Source organism: Corvus kubaryi, unplaced genomic scaffold, assembly GCF_017639235.1.
Source record: "Corvus kubaryi isolate FWS band 111438036 unplaced genomic scaffold, C.kubaryi_AGA036_p1.0 37385, whole genome shotgun sequence".
NCBI lineage: Eukaryota > Metazoa > Chordata > Aves > Passeriformes > Corvidae > Corvus > Corvus kubaryi.
This window is the reverse complement of record NW_024581127.1, coordinates 34,661,175-34,675,808: the sequence shown is the minus strand read 5'-3', so window position 1 is coordinate 34,675,808 and position 14,634 is coordinate 34,661,175. Positions and strand designations below refer to the sequence as shown.

Sequence of the window (14,634 nt, the reverse complement as noted above, 5' to 3'; positions counted from 1 at the left end):
ACTTTCTTATACTCATCAGTATCACAGTACCGTGGAATTTTCTTTTTTTTTTTAGGCAAATACTTCAAGCCATGTCTCAGTTTTATTTTGAAAGAAAGGGAGAAAGTCTGCGTTCAAGTACATAATAGAGTCTTTTCAATTAAGATGAAGAGCAAAATCTGATCCGCAGATATCTAATGACTCATGCTGAGAATGAGAAACAGAGGAAAGTTCTGCTGAATTAAACAGCAAAAAGCCACTTTTTGTCTTGCAGCTGAAGGCACAGTTGACCCTGAGGATGGATCAGTCCCCGGAAACGTGAGGGCTGAGCCCCAGTGCAGTGTAAATGCTGCTGGTTTACCCATGAGGAAGAGAAATTCTTTCTTGTACAAAGGTGCAGAGGGTAATATAATAATGGCTAATAAATGCTGACACCCATACAGTCCTTTTTTTATCTTTTTTCTTTTTTTTTTTTGTGCAAGTATGGGAGTAAAGTTCATCGTCCAAATCACATCACACAGAGAGAAACATTTCTGTAGCTTTGCATAAGCTTCTAATGAACTTCTCTTTTATTTTAATTTTATTTTTTAGCTCTGTCTTTTTAGGGCTGTGCTGCTGTGCTGGGTTAGAGGTTTCCTTGTACAGTAACAGGTCTGTGAGTTTACTTTTGATAAGGGTGTGTAGAGGACAAGGGAGAACGTCTTTAGATTAGATATGAGTAAGAAATTCTTTACTGTGAGGGTTCTGAGGCACTGGAACAGGTTGCCCAGAGAAACTGTGGCTGCTGGAACTGTTCAAGGCCAGGTTGGACAGGACTTGGAGCAACCTGGTCTAGTGGAAGGTATCCCTGCCCGTGGCAAGGGGTTGAAAGGAGATGATATTTATCATCCCCTCCAACCCAAATCATTCCACAACTCAGTGTTTATGCCTGCAATCATCTGTGGAACAGCAAAGTAATTTTTGTTTTATGTAATATTTGGCAGTAAGATGATCTTCTCTGCTCTCCTGCCTTGGTAGATGGGGAGGGTCTGTTCCTGAGTGAATGTTCCTCTCTGTACAAAAAATAAAAGACTAATTCTGTAATATTTCCCCACATTGACCATTTCACTGTGATGAACAATACAAGGGCTCACCAGTAACTTGCTCAGGGTCTAAGAGATCAAAATTTGGTCCATGTAAATCCCAGGGAGAGGCAGTGCGACAGAGGCACCTGTCCCTTCCTTACTAATTTTTCTTTTCCAGGGAATAACTACAGCAGTAGTTGTGTAACAAGGAACATTTTATGGCCATTGCTACAACCTCTGCTGACCAGCTGCAGATCCCATAAGCTGTGGATGATCAGATCTGCATAAAATGTCCCACAGAAACAAACCCAGGAGACTTCCAGAAGCTCTGGCAGATGGCCCTTTATCATTCTGAACAATGTATGGGGTCTGGTACATATGGATTATAAAACCCTGTATAGGTTTTATGATTTCTTCCAAAAGAGCTGATTCTTGGAGCCAGATGGTTTCTATTATGGTTAATCTTAAGCAAACAAAAGTAATTTTCCTTCCTTCATTCAGTAAATGCTGAAAAGGTATATAAAGTATTATGCATAAATTAGCAGTATAGTTTTCTTATTTAAACTTGTAGATAAAGATTACCAATAAATGGCCAGGGGTGTATTAGCCTTTTTCATTTCTTTTTAGAATGTCTGATAAATGACCTTGCTATTTTTATTTTTTTTTTTTTCTGGAGAATTGAAGCTCTCCAGAAGAGGAGGGTGAACCAACTGGAACTTTTACTCTGAGCTGGGAAATCTACCCCAGCATTTGCAATACTACCCATGCACAGAACTCTTTTTCCCATAGATGGATGCTGGCAAGCCGTTGCATTGCTCCATTGCCATTGTCCATTGCATGCACTTTGTCTCTGTTTCAGTCATTTCTGCTGTCCTGTCATCCCAGATCTCACTTCATCTCTCCAGGGCTTTCAGTTTGTGAAAACCCCTCATGCAGGTCTCAATGGCACTGCAAGGTCTCTCTGAGATTTTTGTATTTACTTACTGTGGGAGCAATTTGTCTTCTGTGTCCTTGAAACGGCCTGAAATTTTAGTTATGAAGGAAGTTATGAAGAGGAAGGAAATGGGAAGAAAAGGCATTTTCTTCTCTCAAACTTCATCAGCCTTGTGCTGCAACAAATGTTGAGTCTGGGATGAGCTTGAGGGTCCAGCATCACATTTACAAAGAGTATAGAAATACCCATTTACCTGGAATGGTTTGGGTTGGAAGGGACCTTAAAGCTCATCCAGTTCCAACCCCCTGCCAAGGGCAGGGACACCTTCCACCATCCCAGGTTGCTCCAAGCCCTGTCCAGCCTGGCCTTGGACACTTCCAGGGATGAGGCAGCCACAGTCTCCCATCCCAGTGGATGTGTTTGTTCAACTGGAGAGCTGTGGGAAGGTAATATTTTTAAGGTTTCTTTCTTTTGTTCACAGGGCTGATTTTTCTGATACCACTCCCTTGCATCACATGAACTTAATCAGAACTAAAAAAGTCATCTCCATTTTGTCATTAATAGCCTGAATCTTTAAAAAGATATTTTCTAAGGCAATTAGCGCTGAGTTCATTAATAAGGCCAGAAGAGAGGCTGATTAATTGCTAGTTTAAAAATAAAAACAGTATTTTGTGATTTATATCACCAATAAATTTTTAAATAATGGCATTTCAAAAATATTTGGATTCTTCATCTTTTTTGCTGGCTGTTTTCACGTTACAGTCCCAACAGCTCAGGCAGTAAGTGTAAGATTAATCATTTCCACTTTGCTTTTCCAGTCAATTCCTTTACATTTTCGCATCCTGTTGATGCTGTTGTTTGTGTTTGCATTAGCACAGGACTGCAGACTATCCCAGGAATATGGCAGTACAAACAAAACTTGCTTTCCTCTCAGGTTTTATTTATATCCTCATACAGCATCAATATTAAAAAATGATACAAACTGTCAAATTGCCTTAAATTGCCTTTTTTTTTAAATAACTTGGGTATTCTTTTAAAAATACAGGCAGACACTGCCTTATTGCTTGCTTCTGCCACTGCTTTGGAGCATGAAGGAGGGAACATGATTAGACTTTCCATCTTGGAAAGCAAGAAGCAAAAGGATTTGATAGGGAAATTTCACAAATTAATTGGTATTTTCCAGTACATTGATTTATTTCAATAAAAAATGAATTGTCCTTTTAACTCTATCCTAATCCACTACCAACAAAAATAATTAAAAAGAAAAAAACCCACCAAAATTATTGGTTTCATTTAAAAGGGATTTAACTGTGTCGTGGTAACACATCAGAATTATGCAAAACCTTTTAAAGTTTGTCTCCCCGTTGTTTAAAAATGGAGAAAAACTCTTAATTGTAAAACTGTCCAACCAAAACCAAAATTTCCACACTGCCAGAATTAGCAGCTTCTTAATCCACTGCCCAGCTCTGCTCTGCATTTATTCTTCATAAAATTTTGCTTAAAATCCAAGTCTGTTTTGCATTTAACCATCATGGAAAATCAACGTTCTCCATAATTGTCCTGTCTGGAGAAGAGCAGCGCAGCCCGTGTGGATTCCCGCAGTGAAAGTGGGAGTTCTCTGAATGTTCATTTTGTAGAGGCTTGAGCAGGTGGAACAGGGCTGAGGATCCCACCAGCTCCTTTCCCATGGGCTGCCAGCCTCGCCTGACCTTCAAATCACTTTTAACCATTGTGTTGTCCCCATGAAGTGATGGGCTCCTTATTTTAGTAACAGCCTTGTGAGTCTTTGACATTTCCTTCTACTAAATCAACGAGAGCTGCTGTTTTTCTTGTAGAAATTAGAAGGCAGTGTGTTTGGGGTTTCTTTTTTCCATGTTGGTTGTTTTTTTGCTTTTAGTTTTTTCCCTGCTGCATAAGCAGGAGCATAGGATAAGAGCAGGTTTTTCTGTCAGCATTAATGCAGATACAGAGAGTATCAGGTTTTGAACTGAAGGCTGATGTTGCTTTGTAACATCTTTAACAAGCTTGAGAAGAAAAGAGTTAGAAGCACAAACTGTCACTCACTGCTGGGAAAATATCTGATGTATTTCTAGTGGTCTTTCAAAAGCACTAAACTTGTTAATAATAAATTAAAATAAACTGTTTGGGTAGTAATGTAACAAAGTTTGTTGGTTGGTTGGGGCTTTTTTTCTTGAGTTTTGTTGAGTGTTTTCCTCCCCATCATGAGTTGGAAGCAGCATCTCCGCTTCATCTCACCACTTTCCTTTTACTACGCAGTGTAGCTCATCTTCGGGGTGACACCTGATGCCAACAGCTTTCTCTCCTGCTGTTTCTGATCCTGGATGAGATTTCTCTGTTCTTTGTCAAGACTGTACATGCTTTCCAGGATTTTTGTCATGGATTTGCCATTCAGTTGCAAAATCCACCTTCAGAACTGGAGCTAATTTGGGCAGGGCTGTTAATTGCTTGCATCTGGGCGCATGGAACAAGCGATGCTCACCAAGGAGGAGCCTCTCCACTTGGCCAAGAGTCAGTGCATGGTGGGGCAGAGTGTTTGTCTCAGGGTTGGCTCTAGGAACAGCTGCTTCTCTCGGTGGACAGTTTGGATATTTCTTTTTATTTCCTTAATACCACATGGGTGGGTTTGGGAGGATGTTTTTAACTATTGCTGCTGTGAGAAAGGTGGAGCTGTACCCTCAGGAAGATGGATCCAAAGTGGTTTGGCAAAGCTGAACAGTGAGTTGTCAACACATTTCTCTGGCCATGGCAGAGGGTTGGAACTGGATGATCTTTACAGTCCCTTCCAACCCAAACCATTCTGTGATTCTTGTGATTTTAACACAATTGCAGATCTCCTTGGCCAGACTCCTACTTGAGCTGAGACTCTGGCACTGTCTGTGCTGTCCTGGACACACCAGGTGAGGTGCTCTTCACTAGAGAGTCTTTTCCTTTCTTCTTCAACAGTTTGTTACTGGCATATATGCTAAAGAAGGAAACCAAAGTGAAGAAAAACATCTTAACCAGAAATAATACAAAGCAAATCAGATTGACTCTTGATCGCACTGTAAAAAGATAATTAATCATAGAACTAGAGAATGGTTTTGGTTGGATGGGACCTTCAAAATCATCTTCTTCCAACCCACCTGCCATGAGCAGGGACACCTTCCACTAGACCAGGTTGCTCAGAGTCCCATCCAACTTTTCCTTGAACACTTCTGTGGCTGATGCTTCCATAGCTTCTCTTGGCAACCTGTGCTGGTGCCTCATCAATCTCTAATGTTTCCTAACATTTCCTAGTGTTTCCTTCTCTCTTTGAACCACTCCTTGGGTACACACAGGTTTACATTTTTGTGGCTGAGGACTTGGTGCTGTGTTTGGAATTGCATGGGGCGGTTTCCCCCATGGGGAGGATGGGAATATGGCAAAGCACTCCTGGGTTTAATGCTCCTTCCAAGTGCTTAGGACAAAAATCATCTCTTGGCTGATTTAAATGGAAGTGCAGAAATTGTGTACATCTAGGTTATGAAGGAGAGAGTTTCTAAATTTTGTATCTTCTTCAATTTCTGAAGTTGACTTTCACTGCAATTAATGCTCACCCTTTACCTTCTCATATTCCATAAGGGACAATGCTGCATGTCTGGACTGTCCCTTGAAATGCCTCCTGTGCCACCAAGCTGCAAAGTTTTGGTCCCACTTCCCTGGACATCACCTACATGGGAAACTTTTGCCTGAATAGCCTTGTTCCTTGGCTTCCTAAACTCTCCTTAGGATAGGCACTGTATTTATTGTTTCTCTCAGAAACATGTATTGTATCTATATTCAAAGCTTCTTTTTATTTTATTTGACAGGCTTTTCCAAGAAAGATTCATGCTGAGCTCCAGTTAAAACTTACAAGCTCTACCAGGAGCATTTGTGCTGGGGACACCGTGCACTGCAGTTGCTTCTCTGGGAATGTGTTAATTAAGCATAAATTTAGAGGCTTGGAAAAGGTTTATGAATGGAAACCATTTCAGAGAGCCCAAGACAAAAATGAGACCCTAGGTGAGGTCCTTACCAACCTGAAATGATTCTCCCTGCCTGCTTTACCTCCTTGGTCGTATCCACTCATTGAATTTAGGCCCTGAACTTGGTTTAGAGATTTTGAAATCTGTCTCCTCTGGTCAACTTGCTATAGCTGTGGTAGGACTTTCAGAGAAAAAAAAAATCTATTCTGTGAAAGTAGATGTGTTGGTTTTACTCTCATTTTTTCTATAATTCTTCTGGGCGTGTATCTGGTGGGGAAGTAAGGTGGGAGCAGTGTCCTTATGTAGGGCAAGGCTGAAATGGAGGGGCAGGCACTGATCTCTTCTCTCTGGTGACCAGTGACAGGACGTGAGGGAGTGGCCTGAAGTTGTGTCAGGGGAGGTTTAGGTTGGATATTAACAAAAGGTTCTTCATCCAGAGTGTGGTCGGGTGCTGGAACAGGCTCCCCAAAGAAGTGGTCCCAGCACCAAGCCTGTCTGAGGTGAAGAAGCTTTTGGACAATGCTCTCAGGCACATGGTGGGATTGTTGGGAGTGTCCTGTGCAGGACCAGGTGTTGGACTTCAATGATCTTATGGGTTTCAACTCAATAAATTCTATGATTCTTGGTTTTCCCTTGGGGCAGGTACTCTACTACCTTACACCTCTCCCTTTTAGATGAGTGGGATGAAAGGAGTTCTTCCAGCTGAGAAGAATTTTGCCTTCAGGTAAAGCTTCATTTCTAAAACCAGAAAAAAAAAAGTATTTTGTACATTCATGAGAAGTTGGACAAATGGGGAAGATGATTAAAAAAGGAAAAAAAGAACAAGGGTTTATGAGTGTTAATGCAAACAGAGACCTTGAGTTAACCCGTAGGGAATTGAGTTCTTTAATGCACTGACCCTGCTGTGTGAGAAGAGGTTTGAGGGAGGATTGATGCAAACACCAGCTTCATCCCAATTTTTACGCCTGTAATTCCATGGGTGCCCCATCTTCGTGCTGTGGCCATGGTGAGGAGGCCCAGGCCTTTTGTAAAAAGTCACCTCACAAATCTGTAGCAAAGAGTCTCAGAGCTTTTCCATATGAAACAGCCTCACATTTTCCAACACTGATGAAAATCATGTTGCCTGATGAGTATGATTTTTGCTTACATTTTCCTTTATCCCTTATTTCACTCAGATTTCATCAGCAGGAAATAAAAACCTCCCGAGCTTGCATGCCAGGAGCAACTTCACATTACACATGGTGCTGCTGCTTTCATTCTCTTCCATTTCCTTTTCTATTTTAAGCCCTTTGTTTTGAGGAAAGGAACTTTGTTCAAATACGCCCTGGGCCAATCCTTTCTGTCCTGGTGTTTGTTGAAGCTTTTCTTGACCAGTTTCAACAGGAGAGCAGAGGCGATAAGGAGAATCAAGGTTCCTGTGGATTATATGAAATGGGAAGGCAGTGGAAGACCAAAACAGTGTTCTGGCAGTGGAAGAGACCAAGGGCTGTGTGAAACATGGGATCAGACACCGGAGAATCCACAGGGAGGAACACCCTGGCAAGCTATTGAGTACTGGGGACTAAAGGACTTGTCTGGGGTGTGTTTAGGTGTCTGTGCATCCACTAATTCTTGCTTGTCTGTTTTCTTTAGCATTTTTTAATTCCCATCATAATTTTCTTCTTTGTCTTTACTCTTTTTCCTCCTTTGCCTCCTTCATTTTCTTCCACCTTTTCATTTTTATGCCAACTGTTGTGGAAAAAACTAAAATAAAGGCATGAATTTACCATTTTTCTCCAGAGCAAGTTGCTTTTCCTCTATGGCCAGCAGCCAGAAATCAATCTCTTCCTCTCCCTTGAGTTCATTTCCCAGTGCCAGAGGCACATGGCTCTTGTGGATCTCTGTCTTCAATAAGGAATTCTTCTCTTGGATAATGCTACGAAAAGAGGGGAATTGAAGCCTTGCAATGACTCCAGTGGTCCTGGAGAAAGAGCAAAGTGCTGGATGGGTGAGACTCATCCACTCATCTGGGCTGTGGAAGGGTTGAGCCACAGGGCTGAGTGTGGTGGTGCTTGATCCTTATTGGTAGAGGTAAACTGAGGATTTGGGGTGGATGGTTTGAAATCAGAGTGAGCAGGCTGCTTCCTGCCTGCTTTTCACTCCTTGCAGGTGTTTCATGGTACAAAAGAGGAGTTTGGAGACCAAGTAACTTTCTGTGGGAGCTTCTTTGGCAAAAACGATGCTGTAACTTCAGTTAAAGCTTTCAAAGGAGAGAGGCTGCAGGAAATCGGAAATCTGTGACTTTCTTTAAGGAGACCACAGATATAATTTTTGGTGATGCTTTGGGGATAAATCCATGACAATTTGGGGTGCTGAGTTGCTTTTCTACAGCCACATTAAGTGTTGTAAGTAGAAAGATCAAATTCTTGTTCTGTTTTTCCTCTTTTCCCCTTTTTTACTGGCATTACTTTAATTACTGCTTCTTCTTCTTCTCTGCAGCTTTTAGGTTATTTTGAGTTTGCTGCAAAATTGAGTTCAGGGAGGCAATTGACTTCACCTGGCTGCAGAAAAGCCATTAGGAGCTCCAAATTAGTGTGAAATAATTAATAGGAAAGGAAGATTAACGTGGCAAACACGGGCGCTTTTCATTAACATTAAGCAAAAGGATGTTCATGTGGGTTCCTTTGCCATGTGTGTTGTCCTGGACCTCCAGCAATTCCCTTTGGATATTAATTATATCCAGATCACTCAAGACAAGACCTTATAGGCCTGGTCAGGCATCGTATTTGGCTTGTCTTGAAGAGGAGCTGAAAGAAATTCCTGCTGGGATTTCTCCTTCCTTACCAAAGCCACTGGTGGTGGTGCTTGGAGCTGTCGACTGTCCCAGTGCCTGGGAGCCCCAGGGATGCCCAGGTGCTGCAGAGCTATTTTCTCCCTCCTGAGCAGGACTGGGGGAAGCAGCCCATGTGTCCCTGGGTTCTATTTTGCTCCAAGAACAGACACCACATCCCTCCACTGGCCAGTCCTCATCCAGAGCGTCTCACAGAACTGGGATGAATTAAAGGTTATAACTGCTCTGAATCATGGAAAGTGATGCACTCTGAGTGTTCTCTGCTACCCTGGTTGCAAAAATCATATGTAAGGCTTGCATGGATTTTTAAGCTTCTCAACCACTCCTTGAAACTCCCTGAAAGGAGATTGCAGCCAGGCTGGGGTCTGTCACTCCCCCCCAAGGAGGAAGTGGTAGAAAAAAAGAGGAAATGGCCTCAAGATCCACCAGGTGAGGTTTGTATTGGATATTAGGAACAATTTCTTCACTGAAAGGGTCGTCAGGCGTGGGAACAGGCTGTCAGGGGTAGTGACTGAGTCACCATCCCGGGACGTATTTGGAAGATGTGTAGATGTGGCACTTTAGGCACACGGTTTAGTGGTGGATTTGGCAGTGCTGGGTTCATGGTTGGATTCAAAGGTCTTTTCCAACCTAAATGATTCAATGATTCAGTTTTCCTTTTTCTTTTTTTCTTTCTTTCCTTTTTTTTTCCCCTCCTTTTTTTGCGCTGATGCAGAGTGTGACAGGTAACACAGAGGTCTAAGATGCCGGCCCTGCATAGCAGATGGGTGTGAGGCAATGTTGCGTGGCTGGATTCAACCTTGCTGCAGTCTCACAGATTTTTTGCCTAGAGGAAGCAATTTCTGGGGTAAAACTCCACACCCAAATCACAAAGTTCCTCAAGATCCCATTCACAGCATTGACGCACTTTGCTTTGGAAGAGCAGGTATTGAAAAGCTCTTTTTTTCCATCTGTTGCACTTACCTGGGTGCCTGTGGGGCTTTTCAGGCAAAGGAAAGAAGAATTAAATAGGCAAATATCAGAAATGCCAATGTTAGCTGCTGCTGCTGCTTTAGGAATTGGTGGGGTTTTGAGTGACCTGGTGTGGTGGAAGGTGTCCCTGCCCACGGTGGCAGGAACAGGTGATATTTAAGGTCCCTTCCAACCCCAAACATTCTATGATTTCTATGAATAAAAATAAATACAAAAGCAATAAATATAGCAGGGCATCACTGTATGCTAGGCAGGGAGAAGGCTGAACTGATTGCAGAGGAAGTTGAGCTGTCCTGGGATCCAAGGAGATTTTTCTGGAAAAAAAAATGGGGAAAATAAATGGAAACAGAAAAAATGGTTTTTTTTGAAATGTCCAGTTAAGGAAGTAAAGGAGAAACCATTTGTGTGTGGGATTCTGTAACACATCCACTGCAAAACCTTCACAGCCTCGAGGACCCACAGTGTAAATAAAAGTCATTTTTTCCTGGCTGTGACCCTGAACTCTGTTAGTGTCAGGGGTATTTAATGCATAACATCATTTAATGCATATCAGAAACCTCCTACTCCTTCTTGGGGAATCCTAATATTTAAGTATTCACTTGATGTAATCAAGATGTTTAATTTTTTATCAGACTTCACATCCACTGTACTTCTCAGTCTGGGTTTTTCTTCCTTGGCTTGGTAGTACAGATGCGGTTTTGCTTTGCTTTCCGCTGCTGTTTCTAAATTGTTCTGCTTGTCTGCTTGAATTGCTGCATCCTCCATGAATAGTTACAACATCTCAGCTTGATGTGTTGAAGCTTGAAATTGGAGTAGTTAAAACAGCCTCCTTGTTACTATTTTCTTTTCTTTTGCAAAATAAAAACAAAATAAAACCAGAGCTGGTAGCATGCTGTGACACGAAATAAAAGTCCAGGAGCAGGAAACTGCAAGCCAGATAGAGTGCAGTTTCCTCAGAAAAAAACATTCTCCAACAATTGCATTTTCTAAGTAATTGTTTGGAAATTTTGGACAAAGGTTTCATTTGCCTTGTTGGGGTTTTTTTTAGATTTAATTTGCATTTTTTTAGGTGGGAGGGTGATTGTGGGTGCTGTTGGATAGGTGTGGACTGAGAGGCCTTTGAGGGGAAGTTCATAACCTCACAGTCCTCTTTCATTTAAATGAATAAATAATCTTCACTACAGTGAATACATGGAGACTTAAAAAATGAAGTATTTCCATTTATCCAGAGTATGGTCCTCACACATTGTCCTGTTATATTTTGACTCTTTTCCATTAGGGAATTGTGGCACAGGGTAAGAAAATTGGTCTCTCACCAATAAGTATAAATAAATCTCACCCTCCCAAATTAGCGCCTGAATTTTTGGGTAGTTTTTAACTTCATGGAACAACTCTGGACTCCCAGTGTTGCTCGGTGTTTCTTTCTCAGGTGTGCACAGTCTGTGCAGTGAAATTGGTGCTTCTCCTGCCTTTTGCAACATTTGGGATATTTCATCTTTGGTCTTGGTGTGACTTTGGCGTTTTAGATGAGTCCTCATAGGTACCTGCTGGATGCTGTGCAGGAGTGTCCCCACATGGGAACACACTGAAGTCTGCAGTCTGGATTATTTGGATGATTCCCAGCTGGGTGATTACAACTGAGGTCTTGAGGAAGTTCCCAGCCCTTGGTTTGGTTGCTTCATGGTTCATCTGCGGCTTTGTCCAGTACCTCAGTGCATATGGAGTCAGGATTACTGGGCCAGGCTAAAAATCTGTTGAGGTAAATTCAGTGTTTCTAAGGAAAGAATAGAAATAATGAAGTTAAATAAACCCTCCCCACCTCCTCTAAAAAAACCCCCCACCCATCCAAAATGAGTTCTATCCCAAAATGTGCAGATCAATTTTCTCTGGAACATGTTAGCACCCTGGAAATCCAAGATTTCCCCCCTCCTAAAATGGGGGTCATCAGAGTCTGTAAAGATCTAGAAATCTTATCCTGTGCTGCTCTTTTGCCAGTGATTTAATGAGAGCTGGATCTTGTGAGTAACAAGTGACATTCCTGGGGGACAGGGGAGCCCACGCCAATTTCTGCTGTTCTGCAGCCTCATCTCTAAAGCAAGGGAAAGGAGTGTCTGGGACAGTTGTTTTAGGAGGAATTGCAGGAAGAGAAGAGTGAGAAAATCTCTATCAATGAGGCCCTGTGCATTTGGATTAAACACCATTCAATTCCCTGGATTTGTGTCATCCTGACAGGCTGATCCATGATATTATTTACAGCTGTTACAGGGCTGAACCATCTCAGTGAGTGTGAGAAGCAGTGGAAATCATCTCTCTGTGTGTGCAGCTGCTCCTCCAGCACTGGGAGATGCATCCTCAGCCGTAACCTGAGCACTGCATCCAGCAGGCTTCTCAGTTTGCCCAATTTCCCTAAATTTTGCCTTGCTCCATTGCTGGCTTTCTGCTCTGCCAGGTGCAGATTGGGTGTGGGGTGTTTTAGCAGTTTAGGGAAATCTGGTTAAGGGATGAAGAGCAGGTCAGAGTTCCAGTCTGCTGACTGGAAGAAATTGATCTCAACTCCTGTTTGAGTCTGTGATACTTCACCTCAGAGGAACAGCTGGGGAATAGCAGGGGCTGTTGGGCTGTGTTGGGTGGAGGAGCCCTGGGGTGCTTTAGGACGTGACCAAAGTTTCAGGTAAAGCACCTTCTGGGAGCCCTACAAAAGCTGACACAGTTGGGAGGCAGAATAGGCCTGAAAACCATGGGAAAATCTTCTGGAAAGCTGCTGCCATAAAACTGGTGCCAAAGACATAGTTACAAATGAGTGTTTCTCTGGTGACTGTGCCCAATCAAAATTGAAATGCTTGTTTAAATCTTATTTTCGTGACATATCCTTTCTCTGTAATATGAACTTTACACAGTCAGAGTTATTAGTGTTAAGCTGAAGGAAGGTAGATTTAGATTGCATATTAGGAATAAATTCTTCCCTGTGAGGGTGGTGAGGCCCTGGCACAGGTTGCCCAGATAAGCTGTGGCTGCCCCATCCCTGGAAGTGTTCAAGATGGATGGATGGAGCAACATGGTCCAGTGGAAGTTGTCCCTGCCCATGGCAGGGAGTTGGAAGGAGATGGTCTTGAAGGACCCTTCCAGCCCAAACCATTCTGTGATTCTGTGATTCTCTGTTATAGCTCAGTCCAACATCACATCACTCCTTTTCTGGGGATGATGAAAGTGTGGAGAAGGTTGGAATTGTTTCAGGGATTTTAAAGTTGGGAAATGAAGTTAAAAACAAAACACGAAACAAACCAAAGCAAACAAAGAAGCAAAAAACTACCTAAAACAGACAAACAAACAAAATACTACAACACAAAAAGGCAAAAAACACCCCAAACAATTCCACCTACACCTGCCACCCTGAAACCCCAAAATATTCAAACCCTCACTTCAGTGTTCTCCTTGCAGTGCAGATTTGAGTACCTTGGCTAAAGTGGACCTTGGAAATGAAATTGTGAGAAATTTTCTGGGCATCAGCAGAAAAAATTCCTGGCACTGACTCATTGCCCCTTGCACTTGAGCTATCAGGTAGAAATAGGAAGAGGAGCCTCCCTTGGGGGTTAGGAGAGGAATGTGTGGAGGTCCCATCTGAGCTCCCACCTCCCTCCTACTGATGCCTTTTCTTGGTCTTAAAATCAAGAGTCAGACACGGTTAGAAGGGAAAAAGGGATTTTACTTTGTATTTACTTTAAGGATCCTTAGGTGCACACATCCAGGTTGAATGCACCTCAATGCCCACCTCAATGCACACCCACCATAGATCGGGTATAACATTATAGGTGTTACTAATTAGCACATCTATCAAAGATTCCCCAATGAGAGGCTCAGGTGAGCCCCCTCCCCAAGGAACCTTCCCCTGGATGGTTCTATTTTAGTTTACAGAATGTGTCCTGGAGAGGACCTTGGGGTCTGGCATACTATCCTCTACCTAAAAAGCTTCTAAAATGTTTGGTCTCCTGGCTGAACAAACAAGTCCCAGAATGTAGGCAAAAAGCACTAAGAATACAGAAGTTGTAAAAAGGTACAAAGGGGTATAAAAGAAAAGGCAAAAAATCTTCATGGCATCACCACCCCAAAAGCTTTGACCCCATGGGGCAGGTGCCCTCTGCTCACTTCTTCCTCCCCTTTTCCATAGGCAGGACCTGCTCATGGGCCCTCCTGCTCTGTAAAGTGCTGGTTGACCATCACTTGGCATTGTGGTCTCTTGTTCAGTCGTGGTTCTGACACTCCCACTTCATAAATGAGGTGGAATTATTTCTATTCTGATTGCTGATGATCCCTACAATTGCCATGTCAATCCATGTGGGCTGCACCCCCTGTGTTGCAGCAGCATCTTCACTGTCCTGGTGGTGTTGGGTTTGCCTGTCCAGTGCAAGTTCCATGACCAGGCACTGTGTAAAGCTGCATCAGAACACCCTACCTGGGCTAAATTTCTGCAGCAAGGAGGAACCTACATTCTCCCTTTCAAAGCACCATCCCCCTTTCAGAGTGATTGGTGGTGTCCAGTATTAATACGGTTTTTTTCTGTTTTTCTCTTCACAGCCACCCAGATTGATCCCAGCGAACTGCAGGAACTTTTTCAGGAGACTTCAGCCAATGTCTTCCGAATTAACTCCAATGGTGCGTAAAATGAAAGGTTTCCCGGTGCGTTCTGTGCTGCCCTGCAGATGATTCCTGTGCATGGATACAGCCCCTGGCAGCTCCTCTTGTCAGGGAGCAAATATTAATGCAGCTTTTCTGCTGCTGCATCTCACAAGCAGCAGCACATGTCCAATACACAGCTCCTTATAAGATGTAAAAATATTCCACCATATGTTCCAT

General features: G+C 42.8%; 1 protein-coding gene across 11 annotated transcripts in view; it reads left to right on the top strand.

Annotated features, from left to right (window-relative positions):
* TSNARE1 (t-SNARE domain containing 1) overlaps nucleotides 1-14,634 on the top strand; it is a 462,499-nt gene that overhangs the window by 138,464 nt on the left and 309,401 nt on the right. For 6 of the 11 annotated variants that reach the window (XM_042036010.1, XM_042036002.1, XM_042036003.1 and 3 more), the window contains exon 4: nucleotides 14,356-14,433. In XM_042036010.1, the coding sequence (XP_041891944.1) occupies nucleotides 14,356-14,433 (78 nt within the window). Of the gene's footprint in view, nucleotides 1-9,573; nucleotides 9,737-14,355; nucleotides 14,434-14,634 lie in introns of those variants that run through there. The other 5 variants (XM_042036008.1, XM_042036001.1, XM_042036000.1 and 2 more) reach the window with 1 other exon arrangement.